This window comes from Oncorhynchus mykiss, chromosome 18, assembly GCF_013265735.2.
Source record: "Oncorhynchus mykiss isolate Arlee chromosome 18, USDA_OmykA_1.1, whole genome shotgun sequence".
In the NCBI taxonomy this organism is placed as follows: Eukaryota; Metazoa; Chordata; class Actinopteri; order Salmoniformes; family Salmonidae; genus Oncorhynchus; species Oncorhynchus mykiss.
In genome coordinates this window covers 72,105,694-72,124,701 of record NC_048582.1, presented here as the reverse complement: position 1 = coordinate 72,124,701, position 19,008 = coordinate 72,105,694, and the positions used below count along the sequence as shown (strand labels likewise).

Genomic DNA, 19,008 nt, shown 5'->3' with positions numbered 1-19,008 from the left:
AAATTGGGCGTGCAAAATTATTCAGCCCCCTTAAGTTAATACTTTGTAGCGCCACCTTTTGCTGCGATTACAGCTGTAAGTCGCTTGGGGTATGTCTCTATCAGTTTTGCACATCGAGAGACTGACAATTTTTTCCCATTCCTCCTTGCAAAACAGCTCGAGCTCAGTGAGGTTGGATGGAGAGCATTTGTGAACAGCAGTTTTCAGTTCTTTCCACAGATTCTCGATTGGATTCAGGTCTGGACTTTGACTTGGCCATTCTAACACCTGGATATGTTTATTTTTGAACCATTCCATTGTAGATTTTGCTTTATGTTTTGGATCATTGTCTTGTTGGAAGACAAATCTCCGTCCCAGTCTCAGGTCTTTTGCAGACTCCATCAGGTTTTCTTCCAGAATGGTCCTGTATTTGGCTCCATCCATCTTCCGATCAATTTTAACCATCTTCCCTGTCCCTGCTGAAGAAAAGCAGGCCCAAACCATGATGCTGCCACCACCATGTTTGACAGTGTGGATGGTGTGTTGCTTTTACGCCAAACATAACGTTTTGCATTGTTGCCAAAAAGTTCAATTTTGGTTTCATCTGACCAGAGCACCTTCTTCCACATGTTTGGTGTGTCTCCCAGGTGGCTTGTGGCAAACTTTAAACAACACTTTTTATGGATATCTTTAAGAAATGGCTTTCTTCTTGTCAATCTTCCATAAAGGCCAGATTTGTGCAATATACGACTGATTGTTGTCCTATGGACAGAGTCTCCCACCTCAGCTGTAGATCTCTGCAGTTCATCCAGAGTGATCATGGGCCTCTTGGCTGCATCTCTGATCAGTCGTCTCCTTGTATGAGCTGAAAGTTTAGAGGGACGGCCAGGTCTTGGTAGATTTGCAGTGGTCTGATACTCCTTCCATTTCAATATTATCGCTTGCACAGTGCTCCTTGGGATGTTTAAAGCTTGGGAAATCTTTTTGTATCCAAATCCGGCTTTAAACTTCTTCACAACAGTATCTCGGACCTGCCTGGTGTGTTCCTTGTTCTTCATGATGCTCTCTGCGCTTTTAACGGACCTCTGAGACTATCACAGTGCAGGTGCATTTATACGGAGACTTGATTACACACAGGTGGATTGTATTTATCATCATTAGTCATTTAGGTCAACATTGGATCATTCAGAGATCCTCACTGAACTTCTGGAGAGAGTTTGCTGCACTGAAAGTAAAGGGGCTGAATAATTTTGCACGCCCAATTTTTCAGTTTTTGATTTGTTAAAAAAGTTTGAAATATCCAATAAATGTCGTTCCACTTCATGATTGTGTCCCACTTGTTGTTGATTCTTTACAAAAAAATACAGTTTTATATCTTTATGTTTGAAGCCTGAAATGTGGCAAAAGGTCGCAAAGTTCAAGGGGGCCGAATACTTTCGCAAGGCACTGTATAGCGACTGAGCAAAGGCGCAATCAAAGGAAGGAAAACGTCTGTGTGAAAAAACAAAACGTGAGAGAACGTATGACAACAAAAAACAGAACGTGAGAGAACGTATGACAACAAAAAACAGAACGTGAAAGAACGTATGACAACAAAAAACAGAACGTGAGAGAACGTATGACAACAGAAAACAAAACATGAGAGAACGTATGACAACAAAAAACAGAACGTGAGAGAACGTATGACAACAAAAAACAGAACGTGAGAGAACGTATGACAACAGAAAACAAAACACAAGAGAACGTATGACAACAGAAAACAAGTAGTGAATAAATTGAGAAATAAATGTTTGACGGTCAAAACATAAAGATAGTAAAAGGTAGAGTATCATTGCTCAGATCTACACGTAGAGGCAAACTTGGAGAGTGCAAATGAAAAATGAACAAAATTAAAGCTTTGCTTAAAGATTCAAAATGTTGAAATTGCGAATGAAGCTGTGGAGACATATTTTTGATTCGATCCTCACTGAATTTAAGGAGGTTCAGGAAGCTGTGCAAATATTGTTACCTGATTAATTAAATTACAATGAGACAATTGATTGGTATGAGTCAAAGATGGAAACTATGCAGAAATTCAGAATGAGGTGGAAACATGGAAAAATACCCTACAGGAACCACAAACAATGGTTGCCCCAGAAGGCAGTATTTCTAATGTGCCCTCAGAGAGTCCTTCAAAGACAGGATCACGAGGTTCAAGAACATCTACCTCAGTCTCCTCTGCACGACTGAAAAATGAGGCAGAGAAAGCAGTTAGACCAATCGGCTATATTATGCATTAGAGTAGGAGAAGGCTTGACGGCAATCAGCCATGGAGGCAATGGAACTGAGAGCAAAAACAGCAGCGTCAGATGCTAAATTAATGGTCCTGAAGAGCATTCAAATGGATTCACACTTCTCTGAAGAAGCCAACGGAGATGGAATGAATGCTTACCTGAAGAAGAAGCCAACGGAGATGGAATGAATGCTTACCTGAAGACGAAGCCAACGGAGATGGAATGAATGCTTACCTGAAGAAGAAGCCAACGGAGATGGAATGAATGCTTACCTGAAGACGAAGCCAACGGAGATGGAATGAATGCTTACCTGAAGAAGAAGCCAACGGAGATGGAATGAATGCTTACCTGAAGAAGAAGCCAACGGAGATGGAATGAATGCTTACCTGAAGAAGAAGCCAACGGAGATGGAATGAATGCTTACCTGAAGAAGAAGCCAACGGAGATGGAATGAATGCTTACCTGAAGAAGGACAATCCCATTTATTGAAGACCAGCATTTGTAACATCACCTGTGGATTTCATAAAGTGGTTAATGGTTGTGATGAATGAGGACAGTGGTTCAGGGTATTGTGATGGATGAGGACAGTGGTTCAGGGTATTGTGATGGATGAGGACATTAGTTAAAGGTATTGTGATGGATGAGGACATTAGCTAAGGGTGTTGTGATGGATGAGGACAGTGGTTAAGGGTATTGTGATGGATGAGGACAGTGGTTAAGTATATTGTTATGGATGAGAACAGTGGTTAATGGTTGTGATAGATGAGGACAGTGGTTAAGGGTATTGTGATGGATGAGGACAGTGTTTAAGGGTATTGTGATGGATGAGGACAGTGGTTAAGGGTATTGTGATGGATGAGGACAGTGGTTAAGGGTATTGTTATGGATGAGGACAGTGATTAATGGTTGTGATGGATGAGGACAGTGGTTAAGGGTATTGTGATGGATGAGGACAGTGGTTAATTAATGTTATTGTGATGGATGAGGACAGTGGTTAAGGGTATTGTGATGGATGAGGACAGTGGTTAAAGGGTATTGTGATGGATGAGGACAGTGGTTAATTAATGTTATTGTGATGGATGAGGACAGTGGTTAAGGGTATTGTGATGGGATGAGGACAGTGGTTAAAGGGTATTGTGATGGATGAAGACAGTGGTTAAGGGTATTGTGATGGATGAGGAAATTGGTTAATTAGGGGTATTGTGATGGATGAGGAAATTGGTTAATTAAGGGTATTGTGATGGATGAGGAAATTGGTTAATTAAGGGTATTGTGATGGATGAGGACAGTGGTTAAGGGTATTGTGATGGAGAATGGAGAGAAGGAGAAAAGAGGAAAGATAGAGCGAGGAAGAGAATCCCCTTTTGTTCTGGAACGAGGCCAGATGCAGGATAGATGGGGAGTGCTGGGGTAGTCCAACCCTGCACTCATCACAGCCAATCACTGGAGAGAGCTACAACATGATACGGGCAGATTTAAGTTAGACTCTATTGAACAGCACAGCAAATACTCTGGCCTTGGATAGAAGATATAGACTGAGGCTGGCCCATACAGCATAGTCCTGGGGAGAAGACAGTCGCATGGACACACACACACACACACACACACACACACACACACACACACACACACACACACACACACACACACACACACACAGAGACAGACACACAACTCTCACTTTTCGCACAATTCTATTCCACCATCACTCTTCTAAACTTATTACAACCGCTCTCTCTCTCTCTCTCTCTCTCTCTCTCTATCGCTCTCTCTCTGTCTCTCTCTCTCTCTCTCTCTCTCTCTCTCTCTCTCTCTCTGTCTCTTTCTCTGTCTCTGTCTCCCCCTCTCTCTCTCTCTCTCTGTCTCTCTCTGTCTCTCTCTCTCTCTCTCTCCCTCTCTCTCCCTCTCTCTTTCTCTCTCCCCCTCTCTCTCTCTCTCCCCCTCTCTCACTCGCCACCTCTCTCTCTTCCCCTCTTTCTCCCCCTCTCTCTCCCTCTCTCTCTCCCCCTCTCTCTCTCTCGCCACCTCTCTCTCCCTCCCTCTCCCTCTCCCTCTCTCTCTCTCTCTCTCTCCCTATATCTCTCTCTCTCTCTTCCTCTCTCTCCCACTCTCTCTCTCTCGCTCTCTCCCTATATCTCTCTCCACCTCTTCCCCTCTGTCCTCTCCCTCTGGTTGTGCAGGTTAATGGGTAGCAGAGGTTTTTCATTGGGATGGTGCTTGGTTCATTCAGGTGGAAAGCCCTCTTAATAGACTTCTCTGCTATTCTCTCTGTGCTCCCTGTAGGGAACACACAGCCACTATCAGCCAGGTTTGACATGGAGACCAAAGGTGAGAGAAACACTTAATGGAGTTGAAAATATGATTATAAAGGTCCTTCTAGAACATCCTTTTTTATCCAAAAACAATAACAAACATTTCAGGAAAAAAACGTGAATGTGTTTTACACTGCTTCCATTTTGTATTATATTAGTCCTGTTATAGACTGGTACTCAGGCTAGTCCTGTTATAGACTGGTACCCAGGCTAGTCCTGTTATAGACTGGTACCCAGGCTAGTCCTGTTATAGACTGGTCCCCATGCTAGTCCTGTTATAGACTGGTACCCCAGCTAGTCCTGTTATAGACTGGTACCCAGGCTAGTCCTGTTATAGACTGGTACCCAGGCTAGTCCTGTTATAGACTGGTCCCCAGGCTAGTCCTGTTATAGACTGGTACCCAGGCTAGTCCTGTTATAGACTGGTACCCAGGCTAGTCCTGTTATAGACTGGTACCCAGGCTAGTCCGGTTAGTCCTGTTATAGACTGGTACCCAGGCTAGTCCTGTTATTGACTGGTACCCAGGCTAGTCCTGTTATAGGCTGGTACCCAGGCTAGTCCTGTTATAGACTGGAACCCAGGCTAGTCCTGTTATAGACTGGTACCCAGGCTAATCCTGTTATAGACTGGTACCCAGGCTAGTCCTGTTATAGACTGGTACCCAGGCTAGTCCTGTTATAGACTGGTACCCAGGCTAGTCCTGTTATAGACTGGTAACCAGGCTAGTCCTGCTAGTCTTGTTATAGACTGGTACCCAGGCTAGTCTTGTTAGAGACTAGTACCCAGGCTAGTCCTGTTATTGGCTGGTACCCAGGCTAGTCCTGTTATAGACTGGTACCCAGGCTAGTCCTGTTATAGACTGGTACCCAGGCTAGTCCTGTTATAGCCTGGTACCCAGGCTAGTCCTGTTATAGACTGGTACCCAGGCTAGTCCTGTTATAGACTGGTACCCAGGCTAGTCCTGTTATAGACTGGTACCCAGGCTAGTCCTGTTATAGACTGGTACCCAGGCTAGTCCTGTTGTAGACTGGTACCCAGGCTAGTCCTGTTATAGGCTGGTACCCAGGCTAGTCCTGTTATAGACTGGTACCCAGGCTAGTCCTGTTATAGACTGGTACCCAGGCTAGTCCTGTTATAGACTGGTACCCAGGCTAGTCCTGTTATAGACTGGTACCCAGGCTAATCCTGTTATAGACTGGTACCCAGGCTGGTCTTGTTATAGACTGGTACCCAGGCTAGTCCTGTTAAAGACTGGTACCCAGGCTAGTCTTGTTAGTCTTGTTAAAAACTGGTAACCAGGCTAGTCCTGTTATAGACTGGTACCCAGGCTAGTCCTGTTATAGACTGGTAAGCAGGCTAGTCCTGTTAGTCCTGTTATAGACTGGTACCCAGGCTAGTCCTATTATAGACTGGTAAGCAGGCTAGTCCTGTTAGTCCTGTTATAGACTGGTATCCAGGCTAGTCATGTTATACACTGGTACCCAGGCTAGTCCTGTTAGTCCTGTTATAGACTGGTACCCCGGCTAGCCCTGTTAGTCTTGTTATAGACTGGTACCCAGTCTAGTCCTATTATGGACTGGTACCCAGGCTAGTCCTGTTAGTCCTGTTATACACTGGTACCCAGGCTAGTCCTGTTAGTCCTGTGTTATTCTGGATAGGGGAGTATTGTGGGAGGATCTTGACTCCAATGAGTGTTCACCATTTATCCCAGATATTCACCCCTCACCCACAACGCACTGCATGGAATTAAACCAGGGCCCTTCCAATAGGTCAGAAAACCACATCCTGTTTTGTTGATCAATTGGACACGTGTGTGAAACGCCCCCCACTGCAGAATTAAACTGGCTCCTTTCCAAGTCAATTTGTGTCTGTGTGTGATATTTGTGTGTGTGTCATTTGTGTGTGTGTTTGTGTGTGTGCTTCTGTGTGTGTGTGTGCTTCTGTGTGTGTGTGTGTGTGTGTGTGTGTGTGTGTGTGTGTGTGTGTGTGTGTGTGTGTGTGTGTGTGTGTGTGTGTGTGATATTTGTGTGTGTGTCTATGTGTGTGTTTGTGTGTGTGCTTCTGTGTGTGTGTGTGTGTGTGTGTGTGTGTGTGTGTGTGTCTGTGTGTGATATTTGTGTGTGTGTGTGTGTGTGTGTGTGTGTGTGATATTTGTCTGTGTGTGTGTGTGTGTGTGTGTGTGTGTGTGTGTGTGTGTGTGTGTGTGTGTGTGTGTGTGTGTGTGTGTGTGTGTGTGTGTGTGTGTGTCTGTGTGTGATATTTGTGTGTGTGTGTGTGTGTGTGTGTGTGTGTGTGTGTCTGTGTGTGTGTGTGTGTGTGTGTGTGTACTTCTGTGTGTGTGTAGACATCTATCTGTGTCTGCTTGTGTGTATTCACTTAGACAAAGGAGCAAAATGACCTCAAGGTTTCCCTGTAGCCTCTCTGCACTCCTTCACGCTGATAGAGGTGTGTGTGTGTGTGTGTGTGTGTGTGTGTGTGTGTGTGTGTGTGTGTTGTGTTGTTGTTGTTAGTCGAGAGGGACTGAAGAGTTGAGAGAGCTAAATAAAAGCCTTGAAAGTGTCTTCTGTTAGCATTGCCCAAGGCTCACAGGCTTTACATAATGACTCCTATGGGGTCGTAGGTCAGGCCAGTGCAGGTCAATGTGAACATCGCTCTCTCTGTCTCTGATGTCACTGGAGGCTTGGAGGTCTGTGACATTTTCTAAAAAGGGTTTTCAGCTTTGTTGCCCCCCCCCACCGCGACATCGTGGAAGGGACTGTGGCCATGTGAATGGCCTTTTGACAATCTCAACGTTTAATATGGACTGGTTGCTCATTGGTTGTTGGAAATAACATTAATATGTTCCATGACAACATGTGGAGACTTCAAAATGGAATTAGAATTGCAGTATGTATTTAGTTTGAGAATGTAGACATGAGCAGAACAGACTGGTTTCACCGGTACAAAAAAAAATAAAATGCAACGTGTTCTGACATGAAAAAAAAGAGTTATAGATTTGTAAAAATTTGCATAATAGTTGTGATTGGAGGATAGCTGTGAGGGTGATCGAATCAGGATCATATCCTTTCTTGTCCTGGTTAAATGGTAGAATGTTGATATTTGAAGATGGCAGAAAGGCCAGTCTCTTTGGATCACGACGCTGCACAGTGCCTCTAAAAGGCTGCTGGATCACGACGCTGGACAGTGCCTCTAAAAGGCTGCTGGATCACGACGCTGCACAGTGCCTGTAAAAGGCTGCTGGTTCACGACGCTGGACAGTGCCTCTAAAAGGCTGCTGGATCACGACGCTGGACAGTGCCTCTAAAAGGCTGCTGGTTCACGACGCTGGACAGTGCCTCTAAAAGGCTGCTGGTTCACAACGCTGGACAGTGCCTCTAAAAGGCTGCTGGATCACGACGCTGGACAGTGCCTCTAAAAGGCTGCTGGATCACGACGCTGGACAGTGCCTCTAAAAGGCTGCTGGATCACGACGCTGGACAGTGCCTCTAAAAGGCTGCTGGTTCACGACGCTGGACAGTGCCTCTAAAAGGCTGCTGGATCACGACGCTGCACAGTGCCTCTAAAAGGCTGCTGGATCACGACGCTGGACAGTGCCTCTAAAAGGCTGCTGGATCACGACGCTGGACAGTGCCTCTAAAAGGCTGCTGGATCACAACGCTGGACAGTGCCTCTAAAAGGCTGCTGGTTCACGACGCTGGACAGTGCCTCTAAAAGGCTGCTGGTTCACGACGCTGGACAGTGCCTCTAAAAGGCTGCTGGTTCACGACGCTGGACAGTGCCTCTAAAAGGCTGCTGGATCACGACGCTGGACAGTGCCTCTAAAAGGCTGCTGGTTCACGACGCTGGACAGTGCCTCTAAAAGGCTGCTGGATCACGACGCTGGACAGTGCCTCTAAAAGGCTGCTGGTTCACGACGCTGGACAGTGCCTCTAAAAGGCTGCTGGATCACGACGCTGGACAGTGCCTCTAAAAGGCTGCTGGTTCACGACGCTGGACAGTGCCTCTAAAAGGCTGCTGGTTCACGACCCTGGCCAGTGCCTCTAAAAGGCTGCTGGTTCACGACCCTGGCCAGTGCCTCTAAAAGGCTGCTGGTTCACAACGCTGGACAGTGCCTCTAAAAGGCTGCTGGTTCACGACGCTGGACAGTGCCTCTAAAAGGCTGCTGGTTCACGACGCTGGACAGTGCCTCTAAAAGGCTGCTGGATCACGACGCTGGACAGTGCCTCTAAAAGGCTGCTGGATCACGACGCTGGACAGTGCCTCTAAAAGGCTGCTGGATTACGACACTGGACAGTGCCTCTAAAAGGCTGCTGGATCACGACGCTGGACAGTGCCTCTAAAAGGCTGCTGAATCACGACGCTGGACAGTGCCTCCAAAAGGCTGCTGGTTCACGACGCTGGACAGTGCCTCTAAAAGGCTGCTGGATCACGACGCTGCACAGTGCCTCTAAAAGGCTGCTGGATCACGACGCTGGACAGTGCCTCTAAAAGGCTGCTGGATCACGACGCTGGACAGTGCCTCTAAAAGGCTGCTGGTTCACGACGCTGGACAGTGCCTCTAAAAGGCTGCTGGATCACGACGCTGGACAGTGCCTCTAAAAGGCTGCTGGATTACGACACTGGACAGTGCCTCTAAAAGGCTGCTGGATCACGACGCTGGACAGTGCCTCTAAAAGGCTGCTGGTTCACGACGCTGGACAGTGCCTCTAAAAGGCTGCTGGATCACGACGCTGGACAGTGCCTCTAAAAGGCTGCTGGTTCACGACGCTGGACAGTGCCTCTAAAAGGCTGCTGAATCACTACGCTGGACAGTGCCTCTAAAAGGCTGCTGGATCACGACGCTGGACAGTGCCTCTAAAAGGCTGCTGGTTCACGACGCTGGACAGTGCCTCTAAAAGGCTGCTGGATCACGACGCTGCACAGTGCCTCTAAAAGGCTGCTGGATCACGACGCTGGACAGTGCCTCTAAAAGGCTGCTGGATCACGACGCTGGACAGTGCCTCTAAAAGGCTGCTGGTTCACGACGCTGGACAGTGCCTCTAAAATGCTGCTGGTTCACGACGCTGGACAGTGCCTCTAAAAGGCTGCTGGATCACGACGCTGGGTAGTGCCTCTAAAAGGCTGCTGGTTCACGACGCTGGACAGTGCCTCTAAAAGGCTGCTGGATCACGACGCTGGACAGTGCCTCTAAAAGGCTGCTGGTTCACGACCCTGGCCAGTGCCTCTAAAAGGCTGCTGGTTCACGACGCTGGACAGTGCCTCTAAAAGGCTGCTGGATCACGACGCTGCACAGTGCCTCTAAAAGGCTGCTGGATCACGACGCTGCACAGTGCCTCTAAAAGGCTGCTGGTTCACGACGCTGGACAGTGCCTCTAAAAGGCTGCTGGATCACGACGCTGCACAGTGCCTCTAAAAGGCTGCTGGATCACGACGCTGGACAGTGCCTCTAAAAGGCTGCTGGATCACGACGCTGGACAGTGCCTCTAAAAGGCTGCTGGTTCACGACGCTGGACAGTGCCTCTAAAAGGCTGCTGGTTCACGACGCTGGACAGTGCCTCTAAAAGGCTGCTGGTTCACGACGCTGGACAGTGCCTCTAAAAGGCTGCTGGTTCACGACGCTATGTGTTTGTCAATTAATATATTAGCCTTTTCTGAGACTCACTTAGAAAGTGTATTTGATGACACTGCAGTAGCAATACAAGGATATAACATCTATAGAAGAGACATACATGCTTATGGGGAGATGTTGTGGTAATTCTTCAGAGCCACATCCCTGTAATGCTTAGAGAAGATCTCAAGTGTTATTGAAGTGTTGTGGTTGCAGGTTCACTTGGCTCATCTAAAGCCTTTTCTTTAGGGGTGTTGCTGTAGGCCAGTCAGTATCTAAATAATATGTGTGAAATTATTGATAGTGTAAACAGAGAGGTCTACTTCCTTGGGGACCTGCATTTTGACTGGTTTTTCATCAAGCTGCTCACTGTAACCAGCCTGTAATCTGGTTCAGTTTATTAATCAAACTACCAAGGTGTTTACAAACACTACAAGGGCAAAATCATCCACATGTATCGATCACATTTTTACTAATAATGAGGAACTTTGTTCTATAGCTGTATGTGCACCCATTGGATGCAGTGATCACAATATAGTGGCTATATACAGGAAAGACAAAGTTCCAACAGCTGGGCCCTAAATAGTACACAAGAGATCATACACAATATTTAACTGTGACTCTTATGTGAATGACGTTAAACATAGTTGTTGTTCTGATGTGATTAAAAAGGAGCATCCAGGCACTGCACTTGATGAATTTATAACATGTATTTTTCCAATTATTGTTAAACATGCAACTGTTAACTGTTAAGAAACAGGCTCCAAGGATTGATGCTGAATTTGTTTTTAAAACTGTATAGTTGAAAGGGAAATGGAGAGGCTACACATCTGACTGTCTTACATTTAGTAACTAAACTCTACAAAAAGTAGAAGAAAGTGTATCATGAAGTTGAGATCAATGATATAAAGAATTATGGAGAGAAAAAATATATATATTGACAGATAGACAAGTTCAACTCCACCTTTTATAGGATCAGATGGCTTATTCATCACAAAAATCATTTGATGTTGCCAATTAGTTTCATGATTACTGGCAAACGAACAATGAGCACAATTTTTTTTTTTTTTTACTGAAGTAGAGCATTGAAAGTTAGAATTTTGTCCCAGTTAGTGTGGGAACAATTATTATAGTTATCGATCAATAATGACAAACCTCCTGGCAGCTCTCTCTCAGTCAACTTTATAGCCACTCCAAGGTAATTCCATGATCTACGAAACCAAGAGTGGTACAACTGCCACTACTTGTTCTAACAGCTGTCGATCGTTGTCTCTGATTGAGAATCATACTTAGGTAGCCTGTTTTCCCCATGTTGGTTGTGGGTAATTATTTTCCCTGTCTGTGTTCGGCCTGGTATGGTTCTCAATCAGAGGCAGCTGTCGATCGTTGTCTCTGATTGAGAATCATACTTAGGTAGCCTGTTTTCCCCAGTTTGGTTGTGGGTGATTATTTTCTCTGTCTGTGTTTGCTCCATACGGGACTGTGTCGGTTTCCATTTATTCTCTTATTCTTTTGTTTTCTGTGTTCAGTTGTATTTCATAAAAATTATATTATGGACACTTACCACACTGCACCTCCTCTTCTCCTTCACAAAAATCGTTACACACGCCCTGACCTTTTTTATTTCTCTATTTGGTTAGGTCGGGGTGTGATTTGGGTTGCAATTCTAGTTTTTCTATTTCTTTTGTTGGCCGGGTGATTATTTTCCATGTCAGTGTTTGGCTGGGATGGTTCCCAATCGGAGGCAGCTGTCTATCGTTGTCTCTGATTGGGGATCATACTTAGGCAGCCTTGTTTCTCACCTTAGTTTGTGGGATCTTGGTTTTTGTGTGGTGCCTGTGAGCACTCCAGTCGTTACGTCTCGTTTGCTGTTTATTGTTTTTTTGTTGGTGAGTTTCATTTAAATTAACATGTGGAGCTCTATGTACGCTGCTGATTCAGACGATCGTGACACAACGAAAGACCTAGTTGAGCTGCAGCTGGCCCAGAACAGAGCAGTTTTGCTCTTCATTGTAATCAGAGGGCTGATATAAATACTATACATGCCAGTCTCTCTTGGTTAAGAGTGGAGGAGAGACTGACTGCATCTCTTCTTATTTTTTTTATAAGAAACATCAATGTGTTGAAAATCCCACATTGTTTGCGTAGTCACCTTACACACAGCTCTGACACACACACTTAGCCCACCAGACGTGCCCCTCAGGGGTCTTTTCACAGTCCCCAAATCCAGAGTCATTCTTGCGTGGAACTACCTTCCGTCTCACATTGCTCAAATAAACAGCAAACCTGCTTTTTAAAAACAGATAAAAGCAACACCTCGCGGCACAACTCCTCTCCCCTATTTGATATTTTGTGTGCCTTTAATTTTTATTGAGGTATTCCTGTCCTTGACCTGTTCTTGTCTATTGACGTTCTGCATTATGTCATTCTGTATTATGTTGTGTGTGGACCCCAGGAAGAGTAGCTTCTGCTTTTCGCAACAGCTAAATGGGGATCCTAATAAAACACCGTAAATATATAAAATACCAAACTGTCTAGCCGAGCTGGTTCTTTGAAAATGTGCTTGTGTTGTATGATGGGTAATCTGACCTGAAGTATTTGCAGCTACTCGTACCAGCTACAGCTGCTTTGGCTGTTAATTTAACCTGTTATTAGATCTCTTAGTATATATGTAAGTATTCATCTTACTATATATTCATAATGTATCTGAGAGTAAGAGAGCTGATTTAGGATCAGGTCCTCCCTTGACCTTTTAATCTATTTAGTTATGATCTAAACTGAGCCTAGATCCGCCCTTCTAAGCTTTGTGAAATCTGGTCCAGGACTGATTTCTAGATGGCTAGCTCTGTAAGTCTTCGTCCGTCCTGCCCGTCTTCTATCACATTGCTGTTTGCTGAACGTTCCCAGCTCTGTGTATGTTTCTGATGAGTTGTCTCCTTCCTGTCTTTCCATAGATTGACAGGGTTCCAGCTGCCCTCGCCCATAGTGAGCACAGGACCCAGGCTAACACTGTGGCTGCTGTCAGACTATGCTGTCAGTGGACAAGGCTTCAAGGCCATCTATGAAGGTAACATCTTATACTGAAACAAAGTCTTAAAAAACCTATAGAGGTAACATATGCCTCGCTGTCCCTCTCTCTCCCTCTCCCTCTCACTCCCTCCCTCTCTCTCACTCCCTCCCTCTCTCTCTCTCTCTCTCCCTCTCCCTCTCTCTCGCTCTCTTTTCTCTCTCACTGATGTTGATGTTCTCATTCTCTGTCTCTCCCTGTCTCTACCTTCTTTTCCTCGTTCTAGTCTGAGTACTCCATTACTGATTCCTTTGACATCTCTGGGCACCGTCCCTAAGTCCTAAGACGTGAAGCTAAAGCTTCCACCTTCACAAAGCCCCTTCAGTAGATATAATGACGTAAAACATCAGGAAAGCAGGTCAACAATGCATTCACCTCTGAGCACATCCCATCGTATAGACAATATACTGTAACCTACTGTACTCCTAGGGCTGTAGCGGGCATGACATTTTGTCAGCCGGTAACAGTCCTGCAAATAACTGCTGGTCATTAACATAACCACATGAAGTATCTCTTGTAGTAGTATCTCATCTAGTAGAATATTATGTAGTATCTCATCTAGTAAAATATCATGTAGTAGAATCTCATCTAGTATCTCTTGTAGTGGTTTCTCATGTAGTAGAATCTCATGTAGCATCTCGTGTAGTAGCATCTCGTGTAGTAGCATCTCGTGTAGTAGCATCTCGTGTAGTAGCATCTCGTGTAGTAGTATCTGATGTAGTAGAATCTCGTGTAGTCAAAAAAAAAAAAAAACGAATGTATTTATATAGCCCTTCGTACATCAGCTGATCTCTCAAAGTGCTGTACAGAAACCCAGCCTAAAACCCCAAACAGCAAGCAATGCAGGTGTAGTATCTCGTGTAGTATCTCGTGTAGTATCTCGTGTAGTATCTCGTGTAGTATCTCGTGTAGTATCTCGTGTAGTATCTCGTGTAGCAGTATCTCATGTAGTATCTCATGTAGTAGTATCTCATAGCCCACAAGCCACTGTTGCAGACCTTTGGAACATCTACATTTTATAATGTATATCCATGTAACATAGCCTTCATCTTTACAATAAATCTGTTGTTTATTTTAGGCAAGTCTAAAGAAACATTAGCCTATGATATGAAGGACATTTTCATAGGAACGGAATAGCATATTCTTGGTCCGGCTATCCCAATGGCTGTGGGCTACACTAGTTAATTTAGCAGACAAACGATTTCTGAGGGAGTTCTGTGTTAACAAAGTGATCATTTGAAACGGGTGCATTAATTTAGAGTTATTTATGAAAATTCAGTTGTGATACAATCCGTAGGCTAAATGTTATGATTTCTAATACATTCTAGGGCTGCATGATGCCACTATTTGAAAAAAAAACTCAGATGAAAGGAATGCGCTCTGCTCTGTTTCTTGTGCAGGCTGTACACACTTCATCAGTCTCTCATTCACAGTTTGGCAATATCTTGATAATATTCTCTACACATCAGACTATTCTCAATTGAATCTGTTTTTTACCTATTGCCTACTGATCTAGATGTGGACAAACCTTTTTTTAGACTGTCCCACATAAAACAAAGTAATCAACACTCGAATAGAGAAGAGAGGAAGGGCTTCCGGCTGTTACGTTTATAACAGGTAGACCACCAGTTGTAAAGTGGATGAATGTGTTGAGCAACAAATAGGCAGAACGACCAAGCCTGGATCCTCTTTTAACCTCTCTAGGGTATGTGGGTTAGCTACCTCTTCTCCTTTAACTTCTCTATTGGGTTAGCTGTCTCTTCTCCTTTAACCTCTCTAGGGTATGTGGGTTAGCTGTCTCTACTCCTTGAACCTCTCTAGGGTATGTGGGTTAGCTGTCTCTTCTCCTTTAACCTCTCTAGGGTATGTGGGTTAGCTGTCTCTTCTCCTTTAACCTCTATATGGTATGTGGGTTAGCTGTCTCTTCTCCTTGAACCCCTCTAGGGTATGTGGGTTAGCTGTCTCTACTCCTTTAACCTCTCTAGGGTATGTGGGTTAGCTGTCTCTACTTGTTACGAATCCCTTTTGGCCCGACAGTCTAGGGGGGATGGTAGTGAGACCCGTAACATAACTCATGTAAATTATAATTGTGACAAAGTGAGTGTGAACGAAATAACCACGACAACCGAAATAATACCGTCAAACTCAGGGTTTATTTATAAACACACGGTAATGGGGGGAGCAGGAAAAGGGGCTGAGCTGGACCCAAGGAAAGAAACAAATATGCAAAAACACCCCTAATCTAGACTAGCCTACTTTAACAACAGCTAACTAACTAACCAAAATACAGTGGGTGGTCCGCCCAGTTCTAACTAGTGTATTTAACAAAGTTCACCTACGGGTAGTGTATGCCCATGGGCGACTTGTCTTGGTTTCCCCCTTTTCCCACCAGCAACAAACACCATAAGCAAAAACAATACTCACAGGGGATGACAAAGTGATTTGGAGGTGCTCAAACAAAAGAAGAGGTTTAAGACGCAAAGAGAGAGATCTACATACATGGCATTTACAAAGAGATTGAGCTACTGAAATCTATAAAGAACAGAGATCTACCAACATGGCATTTACAAAGAGATTGAGCTCTAGAGCAAACAAATGATGGGGTTTTTAAACCATGGGGAAGGACCTGTGATAGGGTAGGAAACAGGAGGAGGTGTGTCTTCTGATTGATGGGTTGATTGTTGACTGATTGGGGAGTGATGATTTTCACCTGTGAGGGAAGAAGGAGAGAAAAGAAACACACAGGATACACACACACACAGGATAATGGTATCCGTAACACTACTCCTTTAACCTCTCTAGGGTATGTGGGTTAGCTGTCTCTACTCCTTGAACCTCTCTAGGGTATGTGGGTTAGCTGTCTCTTCTCCTTGAACCTCTCTAGGGTATGTGGGTTAGCTGTCTCTTCTCCTTGAACCTCTCTAGGGTATGTGGGTTAGCTGTCTCTACTCCTTGAACCTCTCTAGGGTATGTGGGTTAGCTGTCTCTTCTCCTTGAACCTCTCTAGGGTATGTGGGTTAGCTGTCTCTACTCCTTGAACCTCTCTAGGGTATGTGGGTTAGCTGTCTCTTCTCCTTGAACCTCTCTAGGGTATGTGGGTTAGCTGTCTCTACTCCTTGAACCTCTCTAGGGTATGTGGGTTAGCTGTCTCTTCTCCTTGAACCTCTCTAGTGTATGTGGGTTAGCTGTCTCTTCTCCTTTAACCTCTCTAGGGTATGTGGGTTAGCTGTCTCCTCTCCTTTAACCTCACTAGCGTCCCACCTGGCCAACATCCAGTGAGATTGCAGAGCGCCAAATTCAAATACAGAAATAGTCATTATAAAAATTCAGAAAATATACAGCTATTAAACATAGGTTTAAAGATGAACTTCTTGTGAATCCAACCACGGTGTCAGTTTTCAAAAATGCTTTATGGCGAAAGGATACCTTACAATTATTTGAGAACCAATCACAAATCGTTACAAACAGAACATTTACATATACTAAATATTACACCTGTGAAATTAGTTCAGGGGGGAAACTATTTCCTCTGTGTGCACTTGAATAGCAAATGGAGGATTGCTTTCCCACAATTCATTTTCATGCTACTCTGGCAATGAGGCGAAGCAATTTGCTTAAAATTAGGATATAGTATGTAAGGATCTACGCTGAGAGACGGGAGTGAGTACGTTCAGGGAGTGAGTACGTTTAAAAAAATACATGAACAAAACAAGAAACACAAACAGCTGCACCGACATGAAACAGCAACACTGACGACTGGGGAAGAAACCAAAGGGAGGGACATATAAAAGACAGGTAATCAATTATCATTATGCGCGTAACGTTGGTGACAGGTGTGTGCCCTAGCGAGCAGCCTGGTGACCTAGAGGCCGGAGAGGGAGGACATGTGACTGCCTGGTGACCTAGAGGCCGGAGAGGGAGGACACGTGACTGCCTGGTGACCTAGAGGCCGGAGAGGGAGAACACGTGACTGCATGGTGACCTAGAGGCCGGAGAGGGAGAACACGGGACTGCCTGGTGACCTAGAGGCCGGAGAGGGAGTCCAACTTGACAAGCTGTAGAAAACTGATGGGATCCTCCACTTTTTAACCCTTAACCCACATTTTCCACCTGCAGAAATGTGATTAACATAATGAAAAAAATCCCAATTAAAATCAATCTGTTTGAGATAAAGATGTTTTTTTTTTTGCGTCCTCCATTATGCCCCTTCCTCATCTGCGTTGAAAGGTGGTAGAGCGAGAGCAGTTTTTGTCAGACCATGAGACATCCCGAAAATTGGTCTTCTCACGAAAACGTCTTGTAGTGTCGGTTTGGCCTACAAACTGTTATGAAAGATGAGACTCTTGCTCACTCCATTTTCATCTAAGACGCCTACAAGACTCACAAGACTCTTCCGAAGGTCCCCGATACCTGTAAAAAAATAAATAAATAAAAAAAATGTATGGAAGTACATTTGGAGATAAATTAGTACCTAAAATAAGGACATCCTGATCTTTCTCCTATCTCTCAAATAAAGTCCAGACACTTCAAAACAAGAGGGTTAGTAGAGGCCATCAAAACACTGTTTCTCTCTGCAATTGCATAGAATAGCCTATAGAAAGAAGATATGGGTTTATAAGAACACGCATTTCATTCCATGCATCAAACAGTTATGAGGAGCTGGCTGGCTATTCGCTGTAGAGCAGCTGTTCCGGTTCCACTCAATGTCTGAATGCCAGAACTCCCATGATGCTGAGTACCGGGCCATTAGGACCTGATGGAGGGACAATAGAGCCCTGAGTACCAGGCCATTAGGACCTGATGGAGGGACAGTAGAGCCCTGAGTACCAGGCTATTAGGACCTGATGGAGGGAGAATAGAGCCCTGAGTACTAGGCCATTAGAACCTAATGGAGAGAGAATAGAGCCCTGAGTACCAGGCCATTAGGACCTGATGGAGGGACAATAGATCCCTGAATACCAGGCTATTAGGACCTGATGGAGGGACAATAGAGCCCTGAGTACCAGGCTATTAGGACCTGATGGAGGGAGAATAGAGCCCTGAGTACCAGGCCAATAGGACCTGATGGGGGGGACAATAGAGCCCTGAGTACCAAGCCATTAGAACCTGATGGAGGGACAATAGAGGCCTGAGTACCAGGCGATTAGGACCTGATGGGAGACAATAGAGCCCTAAGTATCAGGCCATTAGAACCTGATGGAGAGAGAATCGAGCCCTAAGTACCAGGCCATTAGGACCTGATGGAGAGAGAATAGAGCCCTGAGTACCAGGCCATTAGGACCTGATGGAGGGAGAATAGAGCCCTGAGTACCAGGCCATTAGGACCTGATGGAGGGACAATAGAGCCCTGAGTACCAGGCCATTATGACATGATGGGGGGACAATAGAGCCCTGAGTACCAGGCCATTAGGACCTGATGAAGGGAGAATAGAGCCCTGAGTACCAGGCCATTAGGACCTGATGGAGGGACAATAGAGCCCTGAGTACCAGCCGTTGGTGACCTGATGGAGGGACAATAGAGCCCTGAGTACCAGGCCATTAGGACCTGATGGAGGGACAATAGAGCCCCAAGTACTAGGCCATTGGGACATGATGCAGGGACAATCGAGCCCTGAGTACCAGGCGATTAGGACCTGATGGGGGGACAATAGAGCCATGAGTACCAGGCCATTAGAACCTGATGGAGGGACAATAGAGCCCTGAGTACCAGGCCATTAGAACCTGATGGAGGGACAAGAGAGCCCTGAGTACCAGGCCATTAGAACCTG

The 19,008-nt window shown here is 45.2% G+C and overlaps 1 protein-coding gene across 1 annotated transcript in view; it reads left to right on the top strand.

Moving 5' to 3' along the window:
- The window catches only part of csmd1a (CUB and Sushi multiple domains 1a), a 220,833-nt gene that overhangs the window by 112,052 nt on the left and 89,773 nt on the right, over positions 1-19,008 (top strand). The window contains exon 3 of the mRNA XM_036953651.1: positions 13,128-13,240. Coding sequence (XP_036809546.1) covers positions 13,128-13,240 — 113 coding nt within the window. The remainder of the gene's footprint in view (positions 1-13,127; positions 13,241-19,008) is intronic.